General features: G+C 35.4%; 1 protein-coding gene across 1 annotated transcript in view; it reads right to left on the bottom strand.

Annotated features, from left to right (window-relative positions):
- Positions 1–3,355: 3,355 nt before the first annotated feature.
- LOC124630651 overlaps positions 3,356–13,074 on the bottom strand; it is a 46,256-nt gene continuing 36,537 nt past the window's right edge. Inside the window, exons 7-14 of the mRNA XM_047164615.1 lie at positions 11,242–12,481; positions 11,035–11,168; positions 9,580–9,730; positions 8,845–8,974; positions 6,887–7,053; positions 5,867–5,986; positions 5,715–5,785; positions 3,356–5,630 (exon numbers count right to left, since the gene is read on the bottom strand). Of these exons, the coding sequence (XP_047020571.1) occupies positions 4,952–5,630; positions 5,715–5,785; positions 5,867–5,986; positions 6,887–7,053; positions 8,845–8,974; positions 9,580–9,730; positions 11,035–11,168; positions 11,242–12,481 (2,692 nt within the window). The 3' untranslated portion in view covers positions 3,356–4,951. The remainder of the gene's footprint in view (positions 5,631–5,714; positions 5,786–5,866; positions 5,987–6,886; positions 7,054–8,844; positions 8,975–9,579; positions 9,731–11,034; positions 11,169–11,241; positions 12,482–13,074) is intronic.

Here is a 13,074-nt window from a genome sequence, read left to right on the forward strand (position 1 = left end):
TACGGTAACATGGTTACATCGGGTAATGCGGTAAATGATTGATGAGATAATAACACCCAACTGGCATTTTATTATTAGTTAAATCAGCTTTTCCGCGCCGTACTCATCCGAGGTAAACCGCTTCCATATTATCGATCTATTACCTACTAAAGAAATTATTCTTCTTTATCTTTACCTGTAACGTCATTAATACCTTAGCCTCATCCTCAAGGATGATAAGCAAAAAAATAGTTCTTTATATATATATTTAGATACCCTCCTTCGACCAGAAATCCAAATATTAGATACTTAAAAAAACAATCAATAAATAAGGTACAGTTGATTGTAATTTGTTCCGAACTTGGTAATTTCTGTCTTTATTTACCTATAAGAACTACGATGAGCAATGTTTGCTATTTCAGTTTTGCGATAGGAAAATCCACCTGTGTGAAAGCTCCGTAGTTAAGTACTGGTAATACTTACTCGTCGTATCACAGATATGCGCAATCTTATTCTCTTGGTAACCAATACACGTACGCTATAATCAACTTATCCAGATTGGTCCCCTCCTACGTCGATAAAAAGGACAAAATCAAAGGAAATGATAAACAAACATTGTTGGCACAAATATTTTATTTTCTCAACTAAGTATATCATCATTTTATGTATTAATAGGACAGCAATCTTCGCTCAAAACTACCAACGTACTTTGAGATCTTCGATAAAACTCGCTCTTTATAACACAATTCATACCTATTCACATGTACATTATTTTCTTACTACAATTTTTAATTATCAATTCCTAATAGTTGAATATAATCACACAGGAATAGATGCATGAGCAAAAGTTTATTCAATATAATTTATTTTTATATTTTCTCATCACTGTCCTATTAACGGATATCTGCCCAAAGTACACATTAATTTTAATTATAATACCTATAAGTCATTCATATATGTACAATAATATACAGATAAAATATTGAATTACTATTCAATTTAATTTCTAACATTAAATTGGCGTCTCTTCTTTATACTCGTAATTATTACAACAAATAAAATCTAAAGGTGGTGACTGACTCAGTTATTTAATTTTCTTCGTTTCGAGATGTTTTCTGGTCGTTTAGACGGGAATAACTGGGTTCAAATTGAAAATTACTCGGATGTCGCTCACAGTTCATTATTCTTGGATTGCGATATTATTTTGATTCGAAACTTGATTTTATATTATAAATAATACCCATCCATAACTGAATTCCTAAAAGTTGCCAGCTAAACACTCGTAATGTTTTTTTTTTCTGATTCTTATTGTAGTAATTTCGGATAACAATAGTAGTGATAGGTATTTATGACAAATATTATCGTTCATTTAGTGTCCCGCTTTGCGAAGAAGGAAAATGTAGATGTTATTTTTCCCATTCGTTTTGCTTTGTTTTGATTAAATTGGTGGAAGCTTCTGCGACGACTTAGCTTATCCTAATATACGCCGAGTGTTGTAAATATGATACTTTATATCTGTCAATTCATAAATAATGTATCACTGAACATATTATAACAGTTTTTTTCAGAAGTCACTATCACCAAATCATGAAAATTACTGCACTATAAAAGCCGATAAAATAGTCAGTGAAATGTAATCAATATCTCATTGTTACACTGTCTTAAGCAAACTTTAAACAAGTCATAAAAAAACAATCGAAACCCTTTACTTCTTTAGCTGAAACTTTTCTGTCGTGCACTGTGTGGAACGAGTGACGTCACGTCATGTGCTCGTCAACGTCAACTGACGAGCGACGCAATGTGAAGTCAGACTTGTGATAACTGATGTCAAGTATACGTCAAGACATCAATCTTTCGGAAAGCAGTACACAGCGGCTTTAGGATCTTTTCGATTTTGGAGACTATCGTTCAATATTCTTCAGATCAGTGTTATAAATATTCCTGAAAAAATATTAAATCAATAATTCACGAAGTCACGAGTCAGTCACCACCTTAAATTTAACCTAACTTTGGATAAAACCTTTGTAAGAACAAGCATACTTATAAAATACCTACTTAACATAAAGTATTCAATTTGTATCTATCTAATTATGTTTAACGACTTCAACTAATGAGGCCGTGCCTAATATTGGAATAAACACGACAAATAAATATTGGCTCTGATATCTAATACGTTGCTAATGATAGCCATAAAACAGTTATTAGATACCCTCTGTTATCTTTTTTCCGCAATTAACTATAACATTCCAACAATGAAAGGCATAACGATCAAATAAAGAACATCTTTGATCACGTAAACAATTAACTTTTAACACACTTAAGTCCGCTAAATTTTTCAATTACGTTTACATTTATCAGGTCTTAACAGTCAGCGATACTATTTAGGTATTCGTGCATATAATAAAATATATACAGAAATCGTCAATCGTAGTATTCGATTTCAGCCATAATGCCTACATAATCTGAAGATATAAGTTTACCTACATCTTCATACAAAAAGATTCCAACTTTATGTATGTTTGTCACATCATTTCTATTGATAGCAAACGTTCTGCTAAATAAAATCTCTGACTGTGCCGCATTAAATACTTTGATAGAGCATGCCCCTCCGATTTTTACAAAATATTCATATAGCTACTACTTAAAATCAATATTATATTGTTACGTTTACATTATATTTACCTACTATTAGACAGAGAAATGCATAAGACTTTATATATCACTAGATGACTCACATCCAATAGATTTTATCCATTAATTTATTTCAAAGAATTATGTTGGTCCGAAAGTGAAATAGATGATAAGATCTGCAAATTAAGTTTCGTTGTTTGGCCGAACGATAAAGAACAATGGAAATGAGAATAGATTTTCACAAAATATGTATATACAAAAGTAGGTTACAATTAACAAATAGCAAAAAGGGAGAAAAATACTGAAAATATTTGCATGTTGTATATTATTTTATGAAGATGAAGTTCATGCCTGGATATGGTTGAAGAAAAGTATTCATCAATGAAATAATCACACCATCGCCACATCATGAAAATTGCTCGATTATAAATACTGTTATAATTGTCAGTGTAATAGAATTAATAGCTGCAATTAATTTCAATTGTTAGTGACATAGTGGGCTAGTTAATATTCAACAGACATGATAAAATATTGAACATTTCACAAAACATCGGCCGTTAAAATAACGGTGCAAATTATGTGACGCTTTAAAATAATGTTATAGGTTTAAACCAGACTGATGATGATAGGCTTTCTGGCGAAAATAATGTAAGCAATAGAAAAAAAAAAACAACCATAAACTCAATATTACCCTAGAGTAAGTATAAAAATCTATTCGGAAAATATTGCTTATTCTTTTCAGTATAATTTGTAAGACTTATCAAGTAGGGAATATTAATGAAAGATATAGGTAAGATATAGGACAGGATAAATATAATACACATATTAATAAATATGTGTGGGCATAATAGAGAGAGAAAATTCTAAACTAAAGGCTACTAGGGTGCAACTCTAGGAAGAAGTGAACTCTAATAATTATATTAACACCTAATCCGATGTTTGGCAGTTTTTCATTCATTTCATTAAAATCCTAACTATAAAACATAGTTTCGTTACTAATTAATTTAGAGATATATTTGTAAAGGGGATGCTTTAAACAAATTAGTTAGTATTTAAACAGGGTCTAAGGGAACCGCAAGCCCCACTAGGCCACTATTATGGCTACCCACATCGTTCGCTTCGCCAGTTTTCCTTAATCGCTTCACAAAACTTGTTCGTAAAGTGGTGGTTCTTATGAGACGATTTCATATCCAATAATCATTTATCAAACTGCGCTAATGCATTACCTTGCCGATAAAAGATGGATCGAAATAAAATCCAATCCAATCGAATTACACCGATAAATGAAAGGCATTTCATAAAATTGATATCGGGATAGCGGAAATATATTAAATTAGAGCAAGGTAAGTAAAAGAAGGTAGATAAACTTATTTTTGTCCTTTATAAACTTATCAGACCATATGAACGAAGGAATGCTGTTCAGAAATCGTAATTCTATTTGTATTAGTACATTATAGGTACTGACTTTCAGACCATACTATCTTCTACCATACGTACTTGTTTGTCGTCTTCCCCATACCAAATAAATTTGTTTTTATTACTCTGGTACAGTCCTATCTGCTTCATAAAAGCTTTTTTTCGTTTTTTACCAATAAAACATAAAATTAAGAATACAGTCATAAAGTCTCTTTTGTTTTGAATTCCATAATTGCCTTTGTTAAATAAGTGAGCTACAGTAAAATTAGGAACGTTAATTATTTACAAATTGGTTTTATTCACAATATTGTTATTCCATTCAACAGCCCAGTAATTACATTTTCAGTGACTAAACCAAATGTTGTTTCGTGGAAACAACTTGACACTTGAATTCTAACTTTTAACTACAAGTACAATAATGTCATCGAATGAAATATCTATCACGATCTAGACTATAGGTTAAAGCACTTTAAATTATCTGGTCATAGCTATGTAATATTCTTCCACATATATAACATTAACGATCTTTAATATCAATTCTACAGATTTACTCATACGCTATATTACGCCTAAAAAAGCTTATATCAATTTACTGGACGTCAACATCTCCGAACCTAACTTACTTACCGAGTACCATTATTTAAATTGTTTGACGCAGATCCAATATTGAAGAAGCAATTAAATGTAAAGTAAGGCAGCCTTCCAAATGTAATAATAATATCAAGACACTGAAATGAACACCGATTCACTAACTAACGCCTGTGAGACGTGTCCGCATCAAACAATGTAAAAAGGCACTAACTCAACCACTACGGGCGTATTCTGGTCGATACTCCTTATCGTTCCCTCGCCGAGCGGCAATGAGAGATGAAAAGTGATTCTGCACAGACCTATTCCATTCCAAATACGGATTATAGCCTTTCGTTCATCCCGGATCTTGTTTAGGATCTAAATTAGCCCGCCTTTCCTGAAGTGCTCCCAATAACGCCTCCCTCACTTCGCGTTCCGAACTACGCCATAATCTTATTAGTTCCTCTTCTGATAAAAGCGACAATTCCGACCTGCCCCCCGATGGGGGTACTCTTGGATACGGGGGAGCAGGTGGTAAGTCTGAATCATCTTGTGAAACCAAAATTTCAACACTTGCTCTAGAGGTAGGACAGTCTGTACTAAGGTAATTTTCAGATCTATCGGAAACATCTTGATAAGATCTCGTGGAGGACCCTTCTGCGCGGCGCAACATAGGCGAAGGAGTTCGAAGGCGAGTATTTATGTCTGGGGGGGAACTGGTCAGGACGTCTCGACTGAGCCTTCTTCCTATGTTATGACTTGTGCGCTCATAAATATTAGAAACAGAGTCAGAATTTAAGACGGAATCGGTACTAAATCGCCGTACGTTTAGTCCTGCGAGACTACATCTTTTTCTGCGGCCTCTCGGTGAACGTAACTGTCGAGGAGATCGGCCGGGTCGTGGCGAGCGATTAGACACGTCTGGGGACGGGGACAAAAATTTGCACTCGGTAACTTCTTCGGATGCTTCAGTTTCTGTCTCTACTGGTTCTTGCTCTTTTATAGAACCTAATGAGTGATCCCGCTGTTGTACCCTGTTAAAAAAATATATATGTATTTCAGTCACTGTAATGTCTATTAATAAAAAAAATACCCAATATATTTACAACAAATATTACCTTCTTATAGCCTGAATCATTTCGTAGAGTTGTGCTTTACTTTTTCGTCGTCTACGCTGTTCGTGTTCCTTCTGAAACAAACGTAATTCCTATCGTAATCTGGCAAATTTAATTACAAATTATTTTATAATGAAGAATAAAAAAGTAATTACCCTTTTGACACTTTTCTGAAAAAGTGAAGTAAAATGTCCTTGTCGTATGGTATTGACGAGTTCACGAGCAGCATGATGTGGTGAAACTAACTCCACGCAGTTTATAAATCTGTACAGTTTCTGTAACAAAAGAACCGCAGACACCGCATATGAGGAACAAAAAAGGCAGTAAACACAGACAACAATGGGTGTAAGGAGACTCGACTCAGTAAGACAATACAGCACGGAGAAGCGCTCGTTCAGTGTTAAAAGCCCTGATCAGTGGCGCGGTCGACGTAAGCCTAGAAGAAGCCAACCTGGCTTCACGGTTGAGTAGGGCAAACAATGTGCCACAAAGTGAGGCCAGCGCCGTCGGCGAACTTGCCATCATGCGATAGCCTTTGACTTACACTGCTCGGCTGGATATAATACACATTACCTACAGTTTAGTTAAGAGGATTATTTTAGGTTGTTACATTAACAGCAACATTTTATGTACTATACAACGATGTACTTAAAACATAATGGCGTAGTTAGTGCTCAAGTTTCACGGGAAAGGCTGCTAAGATTTATTCCTCACAGCTAGTTACATTATTACATGATATTTCTCGGAATAAATGTGCCCTTTAGGAGAATCGCTTTCAGGTTTTTCTTTTGTTACAGTAATCGATTATGTCTACAGAAAAGAAGGAATTTTTAGAGGTAGAACTCTTTTGCACATACGAAAGTATGAAGTTAGGGTACTTTTGCAGAAAAAATAAATATTTTATCCAACGTAAGGTATCCTGGGTAATTACGATCTCAGGCAGCAGGCTTCTTCATTCATTATGAATAAACATGTTTCTCGGTTGCAACTTTGTACTTTGTTAAATAAAATAATATTTTCAACTTAGTTTGGAGAAAAACCAAAACTTGGCTGTTTGTTGCTCGTTTCAACGTACAAAACCGAAAGTTCCACAGTATAAAAATATTATACCATTATGTTACTATACTTAAAAAGTGTAGTTATTAAAAAAAAAACGGTGTAAAAAAATAACTCACCTGGCTGAAAAACATGATGTTTCTACTCCTCCATATAGTACCTTTAGGCTGGTGACGCAGGACGGGCAGGGTGTATTTATAAAACAAATGCTCCAAGATCAATATGAGACAGCCGACGATCATACCAACTCCTAGTAGGATGAAAACACCCGCAACAGCTGCCACTCCTTCGAACAAAGATTACTTATTTAAAAAATCCGTCTTTTCTGAATAAGTAATTCAGAAATATTTTTTGTTGAAACAAAAATGTAAATTAACTTCAGTACCAACAAAATGTTTTTTACTATCAGAACAAATAAATTTCCTCTTATTACGTTTCTATAATTTTATTATCAGATGGATAGATACGAAGAAAATTACTCATCGCTAGGACTAGTTCTTGCCTACATAAATAAACTGACAAGTTTGTATAATAAAACATTTGAATGTTGGAAACCCTTAAAAATGTTTCTTATTTAATTAAACACGAATACAGCAAAAGTTTAGCCCGAAATAATAATTTAAAGCAGACGTTTTATCAGTGGAATGCTCCGGGCTACTTAATTACTCTGTGTTACTTCCATATTAATTTCATCAAGGTCGAGGGTTTTTACAGTGATCTCCAGGAAAATTTTCTTATTTAAATATATTAATGTACTCCATGAAATAAACATTACTCTTCCAGTAATTGCCATTAATTTTAAATTCTTATTAATTTAACAGACTGATATTTATTCTTTTAAAAATTCTTCGATAGTCTAGCTGTCTTATGATTTCCTGGGGAGGGATTTACGGCATCAATATTATAAGCCTTTGTAAGCCTAGCTCCAGTTTTATGCGAAAGTATGCAAATATGGGCACCATCTTACTTTTAAATTTTTAGGCTTTGCAACTATCGGAATTGCCTTGTCCAATGTGCAAAAAGTGACATTTCGTTGTAAATAAACGTGAGTGTGATTTACATTTTTCAGAGTGTTGTAAGTTAACGTATTTTGCTTCCCCAGTTAGAATCGCAAATGCCAGAACAGAATAAATCGCGTAAGGCACTGCAACTTAAAATCACCTAGTCAGCACCATTATATATTTTTTTTATTGACGAGTTACATAAATTATCTAGTTGTACTACTTATGTTACTCAAAATATTTTACATCTTGACTTTTAGATAGATAAGAATAATTGTCAATAGGGTTCGAAGGTGTATAACATTTTGTGAGGAAACTTACCTACGATACCAAAATATAGATACGAAAAGTTGGATGCGGCAATAGCAATGAGAAGTCATAGCGAACCGCGAAGTTTTATAGCTTTCTGAGATATACTTGGAGATACCAGATCACTTGGCTCGCACAATGGAACTTACTCAATGCTGACTGAGTGAGTTCAGTTATAACACGCTAAATGTAGCTGGCATTTAATCTTTACCATGCGCACAAATATTAAAAAAAATATAATTTTAGCAAAAATACGACTTTTTACAAACAAATAAAGTTAAAACGTTGACATAAAAACCCTGTAAGAAGCAACTCTCAATTCCTTCACGTCACTTTACGTTTAATCGCGCCTGCGAGAGTTTATCCCAAATAAGAGATAAACATACTGTCGGTGTCAGCTCAATTTTTTCAAGCGATAAATCCTATGTTTAATCTTTTAGGTCGCCCTGTGGTGGTCGCATCGGTGGTGGTAATACTTCTCCCTTCACAGCGACGTTGAGGGGTTGGATTAACGTGGGGGTGGCGATAAATTCTAATGAAATTTCCGCCAGAGGCAAACCATCTGACTACGTAAAGTAACGAATACACATTAAAGTAGTTACAAACAAGATTACCTCAACATCTATTATGTGTAATTTCGACACATTAATATTAATGAACCTGATACAAAACAACTTGCTTATCTAATTAGCTTTAAACGGCTTTTGTCAGCGGAGTTGAAAAGTTCTTCAAAATAAGTGAAACTGTCTCTTTAAACTAAAGCTTACCAAGTGGCTTCGGTTGGATTCCATAGTCTGGACTGAGTTTGAAACAAGGCAAGCCGCCGTACCACTTCTCCGTTAAAATGTCCATGTAGCCGTTTGATGAGTATTTAGCTATCACAGCCGAAATGCTATCCTGAAACACAAAAAATGTTAAAGCGTTTTTGAAACTCGTTCGCGGATGTTGCAAAATGCAAATGTATACAAGTGAGCATATTTGTAAATGTCAGAACAATCGGACCGCACCCCAACAATTACAAAAAAAAAAAACAATAGCGTCACATCTGCGTCGATTTTTCTGTACGTGTATAACAAAGCTTTTTGACGCTAACGGGAAAATCTCAAAGCGTGACATGATTTGAAACAAAAACTCGCTTTTGGATCCATTGATTTATGTCACTGATTCACGTAAACCTCGGGGGTATATTGAACAACGTCAAGATAAAATGACGTATAATCGGTTGAGCTGGAGCTACATGACACCCGACTATCGATCACACCATTAGGAGTTCGTGTGCGTCATCCATCAATCTTTCCGCGTAAAGATCCGGAGTCGTTCCCCAACCACTCAGGCCTCCTATAAGTCCTTCAAATTCATGTAAATCTACGCTACATTTCTCTGGAAACGTTGCTTAGTCACACTCCGCCTAATTTGGGCCACACACATATCTTGCGTAACATAATGCTTACGCTAATCCTCTGTCGAAAAATATAGATTAATTATAAGTTTGGAGGTCGTACTTTTAAAGGGAAGCCTTTGGCCATGCCGATAGCGTAGGCATCTTCAGCCAGTGGGTGGTCACCAATGCGTTGTAGCTTACATCCGTGGTCAGTGGCCCGGTAATAGTCCAACACAGGAGAATCAGCTATTAAAAGATCCAATGTACCGTTCCTGTAACAAAGAAACATAAATAATTACGCAATATACAAAATTGGAAAACTTGTATTTTTTTTACAAGATATACAAAACTTTATAAATAGCTGTAGTAGCGATGGCCAGTTTGCAAACTTATTAATGACAAATAGCTAGAAAACAATAAAAATATATTTGTATTCTAATAATATTATGTAAATAGTATTAATGGCATCAATTTTTTATATCATAAAAAATAACTTTCTGTTTATATAATAAAATTTATTGTTCAAGACAGCTATGTTGCTAGGTGGTAAGTATAGGCAATCACTGCTTCTTTCCAGCATATCTAGTACTAGGAAGTGGTGTAAGTTTTGGGGTACTGTCGCTTGGCAAACATTTTGACGTGAAAAAGGATTACCTAATATTCAGCCCAACTCCAACCAACTATTTTGACTTTCGACATTAATCTGACGTGTAAATAAGGCACAATATCTAGCTATAAAGACTTCACCTCAACATTACAGCCACTGAAAGTTTGGAGCTTCGTGTCTTTTGTTTTGACTAACGCCGGCTGAGACTTTATTGCTTAATTGGTGAAATACGAAAGCTGGCACTAAATCTGACTATAAAACAAATGTACTAAAAGGTATTAAGTAGCGATCGGGGTCCTACGGGCTTGAAAATTTTAAGAGTTCATAAAATTCAAAGCGTTTTTTGAATCAAATTACCGACGTTGCTATCGACATTCGGATTCCTTTCATTAAAATTAATGTTCCCATTTGAGTTAAAGCCATTTATTGAGCTAATTACTTCAAAAAAGGTTACTATAGAATTAATAATGAATACTTAACGGATGAGGTTTATTTTACATGCGCTTCAAATTAATTGATGTTGTTTTACAGAAGAGGGTGAACGGATTGACGGATTTATTAAAAGCGGGGGCTGGTTACTAGCAGTCGTTTTCGGTAATCATGTTATCGCAAACAGTGTTGAGCCACGAACTTGTTAAATCTCGTCTAAGGGTGATATTCCGTAGAAATCATAACTAAAATGTAGGTATACTCAAACAACCCAAATTGTCTACTAAAATACCTACATTGACGCTTATAAATATTAAAGGTGTACATAAAGATAACTGTTACAACATCTGCTAACAGTAAATTCCAGGTTTAAAACTACAACGCTATAATTTTAAAGTAGCATCGCGCGATTTTATATGCTTACCGCTAGCTAACTTATGCCTGAACTTATAACTTGAGTTAAATTATAATTTAGAGGCCAGACGCACCAACTTTATTATACCACCTGCGTTCATAGAAAAGGTTCGTATACTATCTTACCTGAGTCTCTGGATACCTTCTTCAACATCTTGGAGGGCGTAACGACGCATTTGTTGCGCCAGCTGTGGATTATTTCGTTGAACGTAGTACTCAGACACCGACGATCTGGCCGTCCCCACTCGTAATGACAGCCACTGCAATATTATAATAACTATGAGAAACTCTTCAGACGCACAATTTATAACGCTATGTCTTCCCATTACTTACATTACTTCGACCTTGGTAGTCATCAACAGCATTGTGAAAAAACAATCCAGCAATCAAGGCCGCTATGTTGGCAGTGTAACTGGCGACAAATATCACAGAAAAGCCACCCCAAACGTTTATTAGAAACTTATTAGGCCAACTTTTTGGTGCTTTGAATGCTACCAAATGTCCACATAAAAGGCCCCACATAACCCATAGCGCGCTGGAAATGCTAAAGTTCTTCGATCTTTGCCGTCCCCAAGGGTTTAATCCAAAGGGTGAGAGCCATTCGTATATTGCCACTGCTATAGCAGTTACATTAAGTGAAGTAAATATTGCAATCCATAATTCTGGCGAAAATGGCAAAAGAAACGCAAGCAATGGAATGTCTGGTCTTTGATTTGGGGCGGCAAGTATTGACACACCGCTAAAAAAATAAGGTTGACTGTAGTCTATGACTTCTGCCCGGGCCGCGGACACGCTGAGTGCGGCAAACGACATGTGAGCGGCACCAGACACTAAATCCCCTATAATACCATTCCATTTTTCAACGCTTTCATCTGGTTCCATATCAAATAGGTATGGCATTTCTTCTGCGTCCTCCTCTACTGATTTGTAACCGTTACGGTATTGTGAACGATAACTTTGGTAATTTATTGGGGCATATTCGCTCGCGACGGTTTTATATTCAAAAATTCGGTGAAATGGTTTGATAAGTTTTCTGGATCCGTATAGTCCGTCCTCTACAATGTATAAATGAAAATCGAATTCAAGTTCTTGTGCGATGTTTTCTAAAAGATCCATTGCAAGTCCATAGCAACAATGCGTTTCCATTTTAGTGAATACGGGTTTAGACGTGGGGAAGAAAAAATCATCCTGATCGCTTTCCCTTTCCAATTCATTGAACGCTAGGGTCAGATTATCTCTGTCGGACGTTTGTGGCCGGTGACATAGAAGGCCCCGGAGACATTGGCCGTCCTCATCGAGTTCTCCTTCCATGACGAAGGGCGGGGCTAGTGCTGTCACGATGCGGAATATTGTCCGAGCACCATCGGATTGTCCGTGTGCTACGAGTCTGCCTCCGGGCCACACTATCGTATGGAGTCTGACACTGCGACCAAGCACTCGGCCGACTTGTCTCCACATATTCTCGCCGTCGGGTCCAGGAACTAGGTTCAAGAGAGCGAAAGATGCTGTTAATGATCGCTCTGGTCGCTCTGTGCCACCAGCGAGCGCCGCCGCTGAAGATATGCGTGTTTCTCTGTGAACAACAAAAATATGATTATATAGTATGAATTGATATACCTAAAGGACCTTTATTTTAGAAATGAATATTTGATTAAATCATATTTTTAAGGTTGAAATAATTCGAGAAGAAATATTACGCGAGTGCAAGTCATATTGTTAGCTTCATTCTCGAAACAACGAAATTAAAGCCTATAAATTCTTCGATCTTCTTATTAAAATATTTGCTATTCATGGAATCCACTAGGATTGATTCAATTTTTTATTTTCATGAAAGTACCAGGTATTTCCTTCAACGTTAGCAATATATATAAGTATAAAATAATCCGGACAATATAATGTACCTTCAACAGACATGTTTCCATTGACAAACTATTATTATATTAGCAATGGATATGGCACATCAAAAAATAAATAGGATGTAACAGGTCCCATTAAAACTAACGTATCCAATCTCCTATTATTGTTGAGGTAACAGGAAATATTAAATTTATACCAAAACCACGACGGCGAGTCAAATTGAACTTTATGATATTGAATTTATTCTATAATTATTCTGTTATTATATACTTCTACAATAAGTAGGCTAAAGAAATGTAAAATAGATGT

The sequence above is a fragment of the Helicoverpa zea genome, chromosome 5 (genome assembly GCF_022581195.2).
Source record: "Helicoverpa zea isolate HzStark_Cry1AcR chromosome 5, ilHelZeax1.1, whole genome shotgun sequence".
In the NCBI taxonomy this organism is placed as follows: Eukaryota; Metazoa; Arthropoda; class Insecta; order Lepidoptera; family Noctuidae; genus Helicoverpa; species Helicoverpa zea.